The 18,156-nt window shown below is 42.3% G+C and overlaps 1 protein-coding gene across 1 annotated transcript; it reads right to left on the reverse strand.

Moving 5' to 3' along the window:
* Positions 1–5,601: 5,601 nt before the first annotated feature.
* Positions 5,602–18,156, reverse strand: LOC311132672 (non-homologous end joining factor IFFO1-like; the record flags this gene model as incomplete). Its single annotated transcript, XM_084165939.1, has 9 exons — positions 5,602–5,764; positions 6,577–6,707; positions 8,395–8,487; positions 8,834–8,954; positions 10,676–10,857; positions 11,141–11,281; positions 11,580–11,675; positions 12,219–12,279; positions 17,150–18,156. The coding sequence occupies 9 exons, from the start codon at positions 18,154–18,156 to the stop codon at positions 5,602–5,604; spliced, it is 1,995 nt and encodes a 664-aa protein (XP_084022065.1).

The following is an 18,156-nucleotide window of genomic DNA, read 5'->3' on the forward strand; positions in this document are numbered from 1 at the left end:
TGCAGCAGGTTCCCTGGATATAATGGTCCCAATCGATGGTTGTAAAAAAATATATAGAAACCTATATATATATATATATATTATTTTTTTATAACCATATATTTTACAACCATATATTTGTATATATATTTTTAAAGTCAAAACTCTTTAGAACCAAGGTTTTGGAGCTATATAGTTGACTATTGCAAAAATATAGCGAACGGAAACGTGCGCGCTCTCTCGCTGAAATAATAATTTCATCCCAAAAAAACTACAGCTGCTCTGACTTGCTTTTGTGAACCTCTAGGGATAGCCTACTGCTTTGTTTTTCTCAGATCATTGACGCTTGAAAGTAAACCATGTTTGTGTGTGTCAGTGTGCGTGTGTGTACTGGCCGCTTCAAGCTCATGCATAAGCAAGAAATCCAGTGTAGGCAGCAGAACATGATGAAGTTGAGCTCAGCTGGTGCAGTGGTCACTTAGCAGACAGGCTCTCCAGCAATGTCTCCTCGGAGTCTTCAATGACTTCAAAGTTCACAATACAACCGTTTTATTTTCAGCCAGAGGGCACAAAGTGTTACTGGAACAGTGTTTAAATGCGCTGAACTGGTAAATTAATGTTTTTGCAATGGGCTTGTTCACTGTTTTAGTGCTCACTCGTTGATTTGCTTTGGTGCTTTATCCTTTTTACATAATTTCTTGCTTGGCTTTTAGGAAAGTCTAAATGGAAATCGAATTATAAAATCATTAGGGAGTATGCCTAAGGAAAACAAATTGCTGTCATTGAAATTAATAGAAATAAACAAAACTCCAGGACCACAGTCTCCTTCAAGATATTTTATTCTGTACACCACTTCCATTAATACATTGATTGTTTTCCTTTTGTTTCCAGAAACCTGGAGGTTGTTCAGTTACACAGATACATTGTATACACAGTCCCAGATCAATTATATTGGGCTCAACGGAGTACAAGTCTTTGTTTGCAACCCCTTAATCATTATAATGTCTCTATACAATGCTGCTGTTTGACAAATTCATATTTGTAAGTCACCTGCATTTCAATCATGTTGACTGATACACTGAGTGTACAAAACATTAAGAACACCTGCTCTTTCCATTACATAGACTGACCAGGTGAAAGCTATGATCCCTTATTGATGTCACTTGTTAAATCCACTTCAATCAGTGTAGAATCATATTTTTTTTAAGCCTTGAGACATGGATTGTGTATGTGTGCCATTCAGAGGGTGAATGGGCAAGACAAAATATTTAAGTGCCTTTGAACGGGGTATGGTAGTAGGTGCCAGGTGCACCGGTTTGTGTCAAGAACTGCAACGCTGCTGGGTTTTTCACGCTCAACAGTTTCCCGTCAAAAATGGTCCACCACCCAAAGGACATCCAGCTAACGTGACACAGCATTGGAGTCAACATGGGCCAGCATCCCTGTGGAACGCTTTCGACACCTTGTAGAGTCCATGCCCTGACGAATTGAGGCTGTTTCAATACTAGGAAGGTGTTCCTAATGTTTGGTATACTCCATTATATTACCTGAGACTGGAAATGTAATGCTAAACTCTTTCACTACATATAATCTTAATTCTTACACCGCTGTTACTAATATTCATATTTCAACAGATAGATTTTATTTCCATTTTCAGAAGTTTACTTGTTGAGCTTCTGTACACAGTTGCATGACGAGGTATGGTAGTCTATTGGTGGCTATGGTGATACAAGTCTTAAGACTGCTTTTGCTGTTGTTTTCTTCTGTACATTCTTCTGTGTTTACTCTTTTGCGGCATGAAAGACATGTTTTGAATCTCCAGAGAGGTGAACAAGTCAACTCTGAAACATTCTTGTAATACAAGACAGACAGCACTAGACAGAGGTACATGCACACCAATACAGCTAGTATTTTTTGTGTATCCAAAGACACTTTCAATACAATGGCCACCTTTCCAGTCATACTATCTGAAATATCTTTCTGAAATCTCTTACATGCATTCCTGGCTTCTCTTACATGGCTTCGTCTTCTCAGTGTACATTTACATGTTATTTACATTCAGTAACAGCTAGTAAAAGGTGTTATATGTTTGCATTTTTATACAGCGTTACCATTACTGTTGAATATAGATTATTTTGTTCAACTTATATGTGGAGATTTACAAACTGTACAATATAGGGGGAACGTTTTTACAATATGCTTTCAGACATCAATAAACAAAGTAGCGGCTCGATTCAATCCGGAGTGCGGACGATCTGTGTTGTAGTGTGGTTGAAATTTAAAGGTAATTTCAGATTGAGCAGACATTTGCAGCATTTACCGTGAATGCAGTCTCCGCGAACACGGAAACATTTCCTTCAAATGTAAATCGTGCTATAACGCTGATCTTCTGCGCTACTGATTGAATCAAGCCCTAGATATGATTGTTGTTTACGTTTTCTCCAACTGTAAACACTGAGCATGTTCAAGTGCAATGAAACTGTGCAACATCCAGAGACAAAACCACAGATCTCACAAAGCAGATGGTTAAACACACTAGGTGGTCTGCCCGTGTTCAGAAAATGAAGGTCTCATGTGCTACATAAAACATGTCACAGTCGAGTGCCCTTGAACAAGCTCCTAAAGCAGTTGTTCACATGCTAGCAGTATGTTGGATTGTCCTGAACAGGACTAACATCTATTGTAGCCTACTTGTCCCTTTGTCCACAGCCTTTAAACTCATACCTCTTGGCTGTCCATTTTAAAAGTGCACCAAAATGGCAGTCTGATTCGCCGTTGATTGATCAGTCACTGCTGGCTGGGGATTGATACACTACCATTGAGTGTGTGCTTTTATAGGACATGTTTATGTGGGTTGTGATATCAACACTATCCATGGGTCTATATGCAGTATGCTTCTATGTTTGCTTATTGTTTGGAATCACAGCAATGTGAATGACAGTACAAAGCTAATGGTACCAATGGTTTCCTTTTAACTCTAAACTTCTGGGAATAATTATAGCAATGGCTTTTGTGAATTGTCTTTGCAAAACGACATAATATTATTCTCGGCATTTCACATAAAAAAAAACAATCAACTATCATACTTTAATTATAGCGATTTTAATATAAAATAAATAAATAGCAATAAAAATGTTATTTACTCATTTCAAAATAAAATTGCTATCTGAATTTCAATGGCTGAAAAAGTGCTGAAATAAATTAATCAAGTTCATGAATATGTAATCAAATAAAGTAAATCATAATAAAGTCAACATAAATACAAATGTTGTGAACTTCTGTTAATAACATGTTGTGTATATACAGTGGTTTGACAAAAGTATTCACCCCCCTTGGCATTTTTCCTATTTTGTTGCCTTACAACCTTGAATTAAAATAGATTTTGGGGGGGATTGTATCATTTGATTTACACAACATGCCTACCACTTTGAAGATGCAAAACATTTTTTATTGTGAAACAAACAAGAAATAAGACAAAAAAACAGAAAACTTGAGCGTGCATAACTATTCACCCCCCCAAAGTCAATACTTTGTAGAGCCACCTTTTGCAGCAATTACAGCTGCAAGTCTCTTGGGGTATGTCTCTATAAGCTTGGCACATCTAGCCACTGGGATTTTTGCCCATTCTTCAAGGCAAAACTGCTCCAGCTCCTTCAAGTTGGATGGGTTCCGCTGGTGTACAGCAATCTTTAAGTCATACCACAGATTCTCAATTGGATTGAGGTCTGGGCTTTGACTAGGTCATTCCAAGACATTTAAATGTTTCCCCTTAAACCACTCGAGTATTGCTTTAGTAGTATGCTTAGGGTCATTGTCCTGCTGGAAGGTGAACCTCCGTCCCAGTCTCAAATCTCGGGAAGACTGAAACAGGTTTCCCTCAAGAATTTCCCTGTATTTAGCGCCATCCATCATTCCTTCAATTCTGACCAGTTTCCCAGTCCCTGCCGATGAAAAACATCCCACAGCATGATGCTGCCACCACCATGCTTCACTGTGGGGATGGTGTTCTCGGGGTAATGAGAGGTGTTGGGTTTGCGCCAGACATAGCGTTTTCCTCGATGGCCAAAAAGCTCAATTTTAATCTCATCTGACCAGAGTACCTTCTTCCATATGTTTGGGGAGTCTCCCACATGGCTTTTGGCGAACACCAAACGTGTTTGCTTATTTTTTTCTTTAAGAAATTGCGTTTTTTCTGGCCACTCTTCCGTAAAGCCCAGCTCTGTGGAGTGTACGGCTTAAAGTGGTCCTATGGACAGATACTCCAATCTCCGCTGTGGAGCTTTGCAGCTCCTTCAGGGTTATCTTTGGTCTCTTTGTTGCCTCTCTGATTAATGCCCTCCTTGCCTGGTCCGTGAGTTTTGGTGGACGGCCCTCTCTTGGCAGGTTTGTTGTGGTGCCATATTCTTTCCATTTTTTAATAATGGATTTAATGGTGCTCCGTTGGATGTTCAAATTTGATATTTTTTTTATAACCCAACCCTGATCTGTACTTCTCCACAACTTTGTCCCTGACCTGTTTGGAGAGCTCCTTGGTCTTCATGGTGCCGCTTGTTTGGTGGTGCCCCTTGCTTAGTGGTGTTGCAGACTCTGAGGCCTTTCAGAACAGGTGTATATATACTGAGATCATGTGACAGATCATGTGACACTTAAATAAAGTTCACCTGTGTGCAATCTAACTAATTATGTGACTTCTGAAGGTAATTGGTTGCACCAGATCTTATTTAGGGGCTTCATAGCAAAGGGGGTGAATACATATGCACACACCACTTTTCCGTTATTAATTTTTTTGAATTTATTGTAACAATTTTTTTTTTTCTTTTCACTTCACCAATTTGGACTATTTTGTGTATGTCCATTAAATGAAATTTAAATTACAGGTTGTAATGCAACAAAATAGGAAAAGCGCCAAGGGGATGAATACTTTTGCAAGGCACTGTATGAATGTTGTGAGATTGAAGGATGTAAAGCCTTTTTAAGCAATCTTTTTATAGGTTTCTTAGAAATTGTATCCATACTTTTAAAAAGGGAAAATAGAGAATGAAAAGGATATTAATTATAAAGAAAATATATTTTCATAGACGGCTATCAACAGCTAGGCCCTTTCCCTTTAGCAAACTGCAAATGTTAATTTTGTTTGACTGCGACAGACTACTAGATAATTACTTATTCTGTGCAAATAGTTTGCTAATTGTGCCTTTTTTTTTTGCCTTCAAAAATTCAGCTGTGGTTTCAAATCTGTAACATAAGGCATTTATTCGACAAAAACTGTGTGCAAATAGTTTTTGGTTGGACCTTGCTACAAATAGCGAGATCAATGTGCAAACTTAACTAAAATGTATATATATATATATATATATATATATATATATATATATTTTAATCATTCATATCATATATTAAGATATATAAATAGCACAATGTTAAGAAATCTCTCTCTATATATTTTTAAGAGCCATTTAGTCCTATCCTCAGATTAGGTGTTGTAATAACCTGAACCACAAGAGGGCAGTGGTGATATGAACCCTGGAAAGAGTCTGCTGGTTTTACATAACTGATGGCAAAAAATGTAAACAGCACTACTATCCAGACAATGGTACATCTACAGGGCATCATCAGTAAGGGTTAGGACTTCCTCCATGGTAAGTGAGGGACGGTACCACTATTAACCTGTGTTTCACAGTAGGGTTCATCACTTTCAGAGTCTGCGGGTGGGGACGCCTTATTCCTCTCCTTCTCACCGTCATCAGAGTCTTCCATTGCCGCAGTAATGAGGGGGGGAGATTTCCTGAAAGGGAGACGGAGAGGTTGAGTCAATACAACAGGCAATGAATGTCCTTGAGACAAGATGACTCAACGGACCGTAATCATAGCCTGGTCCCAAATCTGTTGAGCCGTCTTGCCAACTCCTATGGTCATTGGCGTAATAATGACCATAGAAGATGGCAAAACGGCACAAACTGATCTGGGACCAGGCTGCCATACTCACAGATGGGTCAATGTAACGATAGTACAGTGTGGCTAATGACAGTACCTGTATTCTCCATTGTGTATACCTGTCTATAATATTGTGTGTTTATCACTGCCATTGTATGACATGTTGTACTTATCCCTCTGGCATCGTGGAATATAATATTTTGCCTCTGTCACTAGCATTTCTGTCTGTCTAGTATTGCATAGACCTACGTCCACATCTCTTTAATATACTGTATGAAATCTATCAGTACAGTTGGGAGAATTAAAGAGTTAACCTGAGCGCCAAGTCTAGGTTCAAAAGGCTCCTTAGCTTCTACCCCCAAGCCATAAGACTGCTGAACAATTCATGAAATGGCTACCCAGACTATTTGCATTAACCCCCCCCCCCCCCACGGTATGGCCTACACCTGTTGTATTCGGCACATGTGACAAATAAATTTTGATTTGATGTTATCTCTTGCTATCTTTTACCTCTTTCTGGTATCTAATACCAGGGTATCTCTAGGCTCTCTCTTTAACCATTTGGATATCTCATACAGGTATCTCATGCTGATATCTCATACCTAGGGTATCTTATTGAGCGTTTGGAGTTAGTGTTCAGCACCAAGCGAATGTGTCTGATACCTGTCTCCACTCTGGGTGATGAGTCTCCTGCACGTCTCCATCTGCACGTCCAGGCCTCGCTTCATGGAACACATCTCCATGTACTCGTGTAGGTGTCTGTTCATGTCACTCTTAGCCGTGGCCAACTCCAACTGTGGGGACATAACGTAAGACAATCCATACTGTAAGTTTGCTTTCTGGTTTAAACTGTCAACACAAAAATGTTTGAGTAATGAGGGGCAGGATCTTTGCAAGTGCAAAACCAAAGGCTGCAGTAATTTGCATAAATCTTATTTTCTAGTTTGTGTTTCTTTTAGGTCGATTGTATTTGTACTTCTTATCGTTGCCACAGGGAACAGAGAAATTAGCAAATTAGCAAAGAGGAAAGACTACACTACCTTCAATTTCTTACTTCAGTTTATTTTATCATCTACACAGGAACCAATGTAATGTAAGCACATGGAATGGCTAATTTATTTATTTCCATAATGTAATAATCCCAGAGAAATGTCTATGTACACTGCTCAAAAAAATTAAGGGAACACTAAAATAACACATCCTAGATCTGAATGAATGAAATAATCTTATTAAATACTTTTTTCTTTACATAGTTGAATGTGCTGACAACAAAATCACACAAAAATTATCAATGGAAATCAAATTTATCAACCCATGGAGGTCTGGATTTGGAGTCACCCTCAAAATTAAAGTGGAAAACCACACTACAGGCTGATCCAACTTTGATGTAATGTCCTTAAAACAAGTCAAAATGAGGCTCAGTAGTGTGTGTGGCCTCCACGTGCCTGTATGACCTCCCTACAACGCCTGGGCATGCTCCTGATGTGCCACCCCACACCATGACTGACCCACCACCAAACCGGTCATGCTGGAGGATGTTGCAGGCAGCAGAACGTTCTCCACTGCGTCTCCAGACTCTGTCACGTCTGTCACATGTGCTCAGTGTGAACCTGCTTTCATCTGTGAAGAGCACAGGGCGCAGGTGGCGAATTTGCCAATCTTGGTGTTCTCTGGCAAATGCCAAACGTCCTGCACGGTGTTGGGCTGTAAGCACAACCCCCACCTGTGGACGTCGGGCCCTCATACCACCCTCATGGAGTCCGTTTCTGACCGTTTGAGCAGACACATGCACATTTGTGGCCTGCTGGAGGTCATTTTGCAGGGCTCTGGCAGTGCTCCTCCTGCTCCTCCTTGCACAAAGGCGGAGGTAGCGGTCCTGCTGCTGGGTTGTTGCCCTCCTACGGCCTCCTCCACGTCTCCTAATGTACTGGCCTGTCTCCTGGTAGCGCCTCCATGCTCTGGACACTACGCTGACAGACACAGCAAACCTTCTTGCCACAGCTCGCATTGATGTGCCATCCTGGATGAGCTGCACTACCTGAGCCACTTGTGTGGGTTGTAGACTCCGTCTCATGCTACCACTAGAGTGAAAGCACCGCCAGCATTCAAAAGTGACCAAAACATCAGCCAGGAAGCATAGGAACTGAGAAGTGGTCTGTGGTCACCACCTGCAAAACCAGTCCTTTATTGGGGGTGTCTTGCTAATTGCCTATAATTTCCACCTGTTGTCTATTCCATTTGCACAACAGCATGTGAAATGTATTGTCAATCAGTGTTGCTTCCTAAGTGGACAGTTTGATTTCACAGAAGTGTGATTGACTTGGAGTTACATTGTGTTGTTTAAGTGTTCCCTTTATTTTTTTTAGCAGTGTATTTATGGCTCTGTTTACAGTAGTGCTTAATCACTGCAGGCTTATGAATAGTATTCTAGAAGGGCTTTGTTTGTGTGTGTGTGTGTGTGTGTGTGTGTGTGTGTCTCACCTCAATCTGGTCGATGGTCTCCTGATACTCCTTCTCTCTGGTCTGGAAGAGGGACTCTGTGTCCTTTATCACCTTCTCTATGGACTCCTCCTGCTGCATGGTGCGTGGTGTGTGTGTGGGTGTGTGTGTGAGTGTGAGAAAGTGAGAGAGAGAACACATTGTTTTGTGCTAATTTGCCTAATATACATGAGGTGAAAGGAACGTCATGTCACAGTCGTACATGCAATGTTTAAAGTAGGACACAGACACACAGACAAGGCAGACCAACCATAAGAATAATTAACAAGCAGAAAGTACAGTGGCTTCGGTTAAAACATGCCCTTTAACACAGTTCTGGGATCAGCTTACCCTAGCCAGCTCCTAACATTAACCATTACATTGGTAAATACAAAACTGATCTTAGATCAGCCAGTGACTAGTGGTAGGTGTAGTGGCCTACCTCTCCCTGGGTCTCCACTGCTCCCAGAGTGTATCCTGGAAAGTCCTCCCACAGCAGCAGAGTCTCCTCAGTCTCCTCCCAGGCCAGGCTGTCACAGTCGTCCTCAAACTCACACTCCCTCCTGCAAGACCAACAATAGTATGGCTTCCTAGTTGTACATCTATTTATATACTGAACAAAAATATAAACACAACATGTACAGTGTTGGTCCCATGTTTCATGAGCTGAAATAAAAGATTCCAGAAATGTTCCATACGCACAAAAAGCTTATTTCTCTCAGATTTACCCCTGCTAGTGAGCATTTCTCCTTTGCCATGATAATCCATCCACCTGACAGTTGTGGCATATCAAGAAGCTGATTAAACAGCATGATCATTACACAGGTGCACCTTGTGCTGGGGACAATAAAAGGCCACTCTAAAATGTGCAGTTTTGTCACACAACACAATGCCACAGATGTCTCAAGTTGAGGGAGCATGCAATTGGCATGTTGACTGCAGGAATCTCCACCAGAGCTGTTGCCAAATAATTTAATGTTAATTTCTCTACCATAAGCCGCCTCCAACGTCGTTTTAGAGAACTTGGCATTACTTCCAACCGGACTCACAACCGTAGACCACGTGTAACCACGCCAGCCAAGGCCCTCCACATCCGGCTTCTTCACCTGCGGGATGGTCTGAGATGAGCCACCCGGACGGCTGATGAAACTGTGGGTTTTCAAAACCGAAGAATTTCTGCACAAACTGTCAGAAACCGCCTCTGTGTGCTCGTCATCCTCATCAGGGTCTTGACCTGACTGCAGTTCGGCGTCGTAACCAACTTCAGTGGGCAAATGCTCACCTTCGATGGCCACTGGCAGGCTGGAGAAGTGTGCCCTTCATAGATGAATCCCGGTTTCAACTGTACTGGGCAGATGGCAGACAGCGTGTATGGAGTCATGTGGGCGAGCGGTTTGCTGATGTCAACGTTGTGAACAGAGCGCCCCATGGTGGCTGTGGGGTTATGGTATGGGCAGGCATAACCTATGGACAACGAACACAGTTGTATTTTATCGATGGAAATGTAAATGCATAGAGATACCGTGACGAGATCCTGAGGCCCATTGCCGTGCCATTCATCTGCCGCCATCACCTCATGTTTCAGCATGATAATCCACGGCCTCATGACACAAGGATCTGTACACAATTCCTGGAAGCTGAAAATATCCCAGTTCTTCCATGGCCTGCATACTCACCAGATGTCACCCATTGAACATGTTTGGGATGTTCTGGATTGACGTGTACGACAGCGTGTTCCAGTTTCCGCCAATATCCAGCAACTTCGCACAGCCATTGAAGAGGAGTCGGGCAACATTCCACAATCAACAGCCTGATCAACTCTATGTGAAGGAGATGTGTTGTGCTGCATGAGGTAAATGGTGGTACTAGATACTGACTGGTTTTCTGATCCACACCCCTATATATTTTAAGGTATCTGTGACCAACAGATGCATATCTGTATTCACAGTCATGTGAAATCCATAGATTAGGGTCTAATGAATTTATTTCAATTGACTGATTTCATTACATGAACTGTAACTCGGTAAAATCTTTGAAATTGTTGCACGTTGCGTTTATATTTTTGTTCAGTGTAGTTCACTGGCCGACTTTGGTCTGCTCATTGCTTACAAGTGACAGACTCTAGTCCTGGAGATCAGTAGTGTGCAAGCTTTTTATCCATCCCAACTCTAACAGTCCTGATTCAAATAATCATGGTTTGAAATGTAGAGTGGCTCTCCAGGTGTGGCGTTTGAGACTTTAGCAGACCTCGATTGCTGTCCATTTCCTCATAGTTAGGACTCACAGCTGGTTCAGCATCCTCTGCATCTCCTCGTTGATCTGATTGGCTGACGTGCTACACGACTCCTCATCCTTGCCCCCCTCGCTCTCAGAGATGCTGGTTGGTTCATCCCCGTCACCGCCTTTAACCGACTGGGCCGCCTGCTTCCGGGGCCGGCGAGTCAGAGTGGAAGGAGGTGTGGCCATCTGCTAGATAAAGGTGGGATAACAGTGTAATAGCAGAGTAATAAAGGTGTAATTAACATGACTTGACCTAGAAGATATGAGTGGACTTGCCTCCACAGATTTAGCCATGCTGTAATTATACCAATCGACGATTGCTCCAACAGATCTAGAATCAGCTTACCTTGGAAAAATCCTACATTTAACCATTATGGTGTTAAATGCTAAACTGATCTTAGATCAGTGTCTAGGGGCTACCTAACAGATAGTATAGTTAGTAGTACAGTGGCCTATGAGCGGTCCTGACCTGGAAGATCTGGATCATGTCTTCACAGTTCCTCTGCTGGGCCACGTCACACAGGCGAGCTGTGATGTCGATACGTCTACAGATGTCCATGTCCACCTTCATGGCCTTCTCCTGGATCTTACTGTCCAGATCCGACAGGTTCTGATAGAGAAAATAGGAGAGGAGAGTGAGTGAGTGAGACCCGCAAAAGTAAATAGGTGTTCCCAAATCTTATTTGTATTTTAAAGACATTTTCGAAGTAAACTGCACAATGAGTAACCATAAAAGTATTTTGTTAGAGATTTTCTACGATTTTATAACTGAAAGTTCTCATGGTACTACTCTTGAGGTATACTAATCTCAACAACTTGGGGTGAATTTGGGGTGTGCCAAACATTTTCATCATTATTCATCATTCATCATTTTCAATCATTTCCCAACATCGCTATGAGGGACTCACGTTGCTCATAAGGCCTTTGAAGAGGACCAGCTCAGCTTTCAGCTGTTTCACCCTGAGGGCCAGCTCATCCTGACACACCTCACTCTCCTGGAGGTCCTGTGCACACACACACACACACACACACACACGCCTAATTTGCATTGCATGTATGACATAACATAACTGATTATAAGGATGCATAATAAATAGAATGGGTGGTGTATTGAATAGTTCATTTCCAATCAACCCAGCTGATCTGAGGTGGAATCATAATGTTAGTGTGATGTGAAATATTAAAGGGGTAATCTGCTGTTCAAACAATAAAGCAGTTACCCACCAACTTTTTAGGTAAACAGTTTAGGGATGGGACTGGAGAAATGCAACCACTATCAAATTCATAGACGGTGCTATGGACACAAGGACCATCCATCAGCTCAAAATGATAGTTTTACCATGTTTTCAAGCTACAATGGAGAAAAACACACTTCTATTTTGGGTTCTAAGGGGGGGGGGGGGGGGGGGGGGGGTGACTGTTGAACTAAGCTCATGAGGCATTTATATGTTTTATTATTCAAGAATCAATGGCTATATATTATTGATTAAAACATGTATGTAGCAATCACAGATTGCCCTTTATCATTGACACAGCTATGGGCTTACCTCTTCCAGCTCAGACACTTTCTCCTGGAGGTCCACTCTGACTGTGTATTCTTCCTCCCATCTGTTAACACACACACACACACACACACACAGTGATCATATAGATGAGAATGGAGACTGATGAGGAAGTCATCACGACAACATCACACTATCATCACTCTCTCTTCTGGGGACAATTTCCAATCGCAAACCCAATTGTATTAGTTCAATCCCACAATCACCATTGTCTATTTAGGCTATTCTAGTACCTAAATTTTCCTGACCATCTGTGACTGAGGGTAGATAACTTTGTCAAAGGCCAAAATGTCTCGGAAATAGTATAATAATAACACTGGTTACAAATACCAGAGAGACAGAAACCAGGCAGATAGCCTAATACCATCTACTATAGGCTACAGTGTTGCGCTCACGCGATTAAATTAACCAGTAAGGCCCGGGGTGTGTGGTATATGGCCAATATACCACGGCTAAGGGCTGTTCTTATGCACAATGCAACGCGGAGTGCCTGGACACAGCCCTTAGCCGTGGTATATTGGCCATATATTATCACAAACCCCAGAGGCGCGTTATTGCTATTATACAGTGCATTCGGAAAGTATTCAGACCCCTTGACTTTTTCCACATTTTGTTACGTTACAGCCTTATTCTAAAATCTATTAAATTGTTTTTCCCCCTCATTAATCTACACACTATACCCCATAATGACAAAGCAAAAACAGGTTTTTATAAAGTTTTGCTAATTTATTAAAAATCAAAAACTGAAATATGACATTTACATAAGTATTCAGACCCTTTACTCAGTACTTTGTTGAAGCACCTTTGGCAGTGATTACAGTCTCGGGTCTTCTTGGGTATGACGCTACAAGCTTGGCACACACTGTATTTGGGGATTTTCTCCCATTCTTCTCTGCAGATCCTCTCAAGCTCTGTCAGGTTGGATGGGGAGCGTTGCTGCACAGCTATTTTCAGGTTTCTCCAGAGATGTTAGATCGGGTTCAAGTCCGGGCTCTGGCTGGGCCACTCAAGGACATTCAGAGACTTGTCCCGAAGCCACTCCTGCGTTGTCTTGGCTGTGTGCTTAGGGTCGTTGTCCTGTTGGAAGGTGAACCCTCGCCCCAGTCTGAGAACCTGAGCGCTCTGGAGCAGGTTTTCATCAAGGATCGCTCTGTACTTTGCTCCGTTCATAAAGGCCTGATTGGTGGAGTGCTGCAGAGATAGTTGTCCTTCTGGAAGGTTCTCCCATCTCCACAGAGGAACTCTAGAGCTATGTCAGAGTGACCATCGAGTTCTTGGTCACCTCCCTGACCAAGGCCCTTCTCCCCCGATTGCTCAGTTTGGCCGAGCGGCCAGCTCTAGGAAGAGTCTTGGTGGTTCCAAACTTCTTCCATTTAAGAATGATGGAGGCCATTGTGTTCTTGGGGACCTTCAATGCTGCAGAAATGTTTGGTACCCTTCCCCAGATCTGTGCCTTGACACAATCCTGTCTCGGAACTCTACGGACAATTCCTTAGACCTCATGGCTTGGTTTTTGCTCTGACATGCACTGTCAACTGTGTGACCATATATAGACAGGTGTGTGTCTTTCCAAATCATGTCCAATCAATTGAATTTACCACAGGTGGACTCCAATCAAGTTGTAGAAACATCTCAAGGATGATCAATGGAAACAGGATGCACCTGAGCTCAATTTCGAGTCTCATAGCAAAGGATCTGAGTACTGTTTTTTATTTTTAATACATTTGCAAAAATGTATAAAAACCTGTTTTTGCTTCGTCATTACAGGGTGTTGTGTGTAGATTGCTGAGGAAATGTTTTTGTTTAAATCCATTTTAGAATAAGGCTGAAACGTAACAAAATGTGGAAAAAGTCAAGAGTTCTGAATACTTTCCAAAGGCACTGTAAACTAGTTACCAACCAGTGGAGGCTAATGAGGGTAGAATGGCACATAATAATGGCTGGAACGGCACTAATGGAATGGCATCAAACACCTGGAAACCATGTGTTTGATGTATTTGATAACATTCCGCTGATTCCGTTCCAGTCATTAGCACGAGCCCATTCTCCCCAATTAAGGTGCCACCAACCTGTTGTGTTACCAACATAATTAGAGCAGTAAAAATAAATATTTTTTTTTACCACGGCTGTGAGCCAATCAGCATTCAGGGCTCGAACCACCCAGTTTATAATAAAGTTTGATGGAGTTTGTATATCCATGTTGTGTGCCTAATCTCCCTTACTCAGCTGTGTTATGCAACAGGACACCATGCATGTAGAGCACCCTGCTGCAACACTTACTGAAGGTGAAGTGGCCTAACCCAGGAGGGTGCATGTGCCATAGTGCACGTTGCCTATACACACTGTTATCAGTCTGCTCAAGTGGGGATGCAGTGTATAGGCCTACAGTAGCCTATACTGTAAATTCAACCTGGTCTCATAGCATTTTGTATTATTCTGTACGTAAATCCGCTACATCCATTTAGTATGATTTGTTATGTTTTGTAAGGTATGTATGAAATTGTGGATGTCCATCACCCATTTCATATATTATGTTACGAATTACAATACGTACTATATGTTACAATTTTGATTTAAAAAAAATATGTTAACCTTTGGGTATACGTTCGCATTATACGCCCACCCATCCACCCCGACCAACCACTCTTTCATCCCAGAGGAGATAAACCTTCTGAATCTGCAGATAAAATTAAATAATGTATATTTACTGCTGCACTTTTGCACAATGACTGCTCCTTGTTATCGATCTCATTGTTTCGTGTTATGTGTATATCAGTTATATGGTTGTCACTGTTTTTAATGTTGTTGTTTTTTATTGTTGAACCATGACAGCACAAAACATTTCCCAATTGGGACAATAAAGATAACTTGAACTTGAACCCTACTTTCGTTTTTGCCTTAAGTAACCATCTGTCTTATTTACATTTACATTTTAGTCATTTACCAGATGCTCTTATCCAGAGCGACTTATCCATACCAAACGTAACATATCATACTAATTTGAGTGTCCTGGATTTTACATGTACTATGTTACGTCTAGTCAATGAGACCAGGCTGGTAAATTGTACAAGCTGTAAACATATACACTGTATAAGTTGAATGGAAAAGGAAGTTCTATTCTATTCTAGCTTCCCACAGCCCCCTGCAGACTCATTACACAAAAACAAATAGTATGTTATTGTATTGTTATGAGACAGTTGTTTTTCATGAGATCTAAGGCAGATGATTGAAAATGTTCCCCTGTTAAACCATTTGACCTTCTCAATAAAAGAGAATTAGAGGAAGGTGTTCCGGCTGGCAAGTCATAGAGGCTGGATAACAGAGAGTTGACGTTGCCTTGTTCCCATTAACATTCATACAGTGGACTATAGGCTGTAGGGAAGGTTACTGATGTCATTTAGTGATGTCAGCATCTTCTCACGGATGCTGCAGAAGGCGAGTGCTCGTACAGGATGGGAAGGGGGGGTGAGAGAGAGAGAGCGAAAGAGAGAGGAACAGAGAGCTTATGCGTGTAAGAGAGAAGTAAAGTGGGAAAGGGTGTAAGTGAAAAAGAGAGAAAGAAAGGGAGTGAGAGAGAGAGTGTGAGAGAGGAAGAGAAAGAGGGAATGAGAAAGAGAGAGAATAATGTGAACAGTCTCTGGCGGCATCACTAGCGGTCACAGCTTTCAGTACAGTGCTGCATTGCAGGTGCTGAGACGAAACGCAGAGGGGCGGAGGAGAGAGAGAGAGAGAGAGGGTGAGAGAGAGAGAGAGAGAAGGGCCATGTGAGAGAGAGAGAGAGAAGGGCCATGTGAGAGAGAAATCCAAGTGTACTGCTGACTTCTCCCCAGCCTATTCAGCCCTCTCTAGATAATCCTCCTATTGGATAAGAGATTTGCCAGTGCTGTTATTTTAAACGCTATGATCAACTATGTTTGAACTATGATCCCCTACAAGCCTATAGTGAAGCTTTGTAATGGCATATCATTTGGGAAGTACAGGGGCAATTTGAAGACAAAACGTAGAGTGGCTAAAACACTTCAAGATTTACAAAGTAACCAGAAGCCATCTTATGGAGGATGATGATGACGACAAACAACAAGAAAACAGATGCCTCCTCATTCCAACTCCGTTCTAAGATAACATAGTACTTTTGTAGCATGATCATCAGCTGGACAAACATAAAGCCTGTAATATAGCTCTGCCTTATATTTCAAGATAAGTACTGTACGCAACTCCTTTAGACCTTGCACTTTTTTAGTCATTTTAGCAGACGCTCTTATCCAGAGCGACTTACAGTTAGTGAGTGCATACATTTTTCATCCAGGCCCCCCGTGGGAAACGAACCCACAACCCTGGCGTTGCAAGCGCCATGCTCTACCAACTGAGCTACAGGGGACTACATCATTTGCATGATGATGTAATGTTATTTTCTTGTGTTCTGGGGTGTAATTTGGTATGAAGAAAGCAAAAACACACTATGGTTGATTAGGCTCAAAATAGCCTACTGTTACTTCGGATACATTCCACACCTCATTTGTAACAGGAGAACCCAACTGTATATTGATACACACCATAATAGACAAAATGTCTAACTCAATATTTTTGCTTGTTTTCTATGACATGACCACTTTTATATTCCTATTCTGACAAGACTTTGGCTGAAGGACACTGAGATGTTATGGTGTCTGTAACTATAAAAAGGATCACTGATTAGTAGAATCAGTGTGTAATTAGAGCAGAGCTGGAACAAAAGCCTGCACACACCTTCGCTCTCCAGGAGAAGGATTGGCCAATCCTGGGGTAGGGGTGTTGCCCTAATAATGGTGGGCTATAGAGACAATAAATGACATCACACATCAGGTCTACTGGTGACAATAACATATGCTTAAGGCCCCGGGCCTTTAACTATAATAGTTAGACTGCTTCATTCATACCTGCGTTTATACTCATCCCTTTCTCGTTTCACCTTGCCCAACACATTGTACAGGGCCCGTATCTCAGGGGTAATGGTGTCGATTTGAACACCTACTCCGTCCGTTTGGGCACAAGGCACACCCGTGCCCGTTATGCGCGAATCCCTCCCCGCGCCAAACCTGCGGTCGTGGTTGTAGGACCAAACGGTGCCGGGAAGGAACCGGGGAGGTTGGTTAGTAGACATACCAGACCCAAAACTGACATATTTCTCGTTAATGTTGGATATAGTCTTGGAAGGATCAGTAGGGGTTAATAAAGAACTGATGGAAATATGTGGAGTGAGTTGGTTGGAATTGAGGTTGCAATTCGAGTCAGTCAGAGTCGAGTTCCTAAATACTGATTTGCTGTTGGACTCAAAGAAGGGAGTTGTAGGCCTGTTGAGTGATGGAGAGAGAAGGCCTCCGGGTAGGTATGCAGAATTATTTACGTTCTGGAGGGGGATATGTCCGGGCCTAACTGCGATGGGCCCTACGAAACCAGTCTGGACTCCCATTTCCTTAGTCAATGGCTTTTTCCCGTGTCCTTCTACTGAATTGCCCTCATTATTGTCCAAAGCCTGCTGAAGCTGTTTCTCCAAAGCTTTATTCCGACGCTCCAGCTCATGAACTTTAGCCAAAAAGCAACGGAAGCGCAAATTCAAGGTCTTGAGAACACTGATGTTGGAGCCCAAGTCGTTACGCAGGGCCATCGCTGCGGGGGGCGACGGCGCACGGTGCATGTTGTTCAGGTGCAGATACGCGAGTCCCGAAGGTGGCAGCGCACTAAAGTCCAGGCCAGATAGCCCATCTTGTCCAAAGCCGGTGTGCTCACCCAAGTCAGGTGCACCGTATGAGTCTAGGCCTGTCATGGAAGAATCCGAATGGCTTCCCATCTGGTTATGCTGCTGTTGCTGAACAAGGTACGCGTTCTCCCCCAATAACGGATTCATGCTTGAGTATGAAAATCTGAAATGCTCAAAATCCGGCAT

This window comes from Coregonus lavaretus (genome assembly GCF_964263955.1).
Source record: "Coregonus lavaretus genome assembly, chromosome: 7".
Taxonomy (NCBI): Eukaryota; Metazoa; Chordata; class Actinopteri; order Salmoniformes; family Salmonidae; genus Coregonus; species Coregonus lavaretus.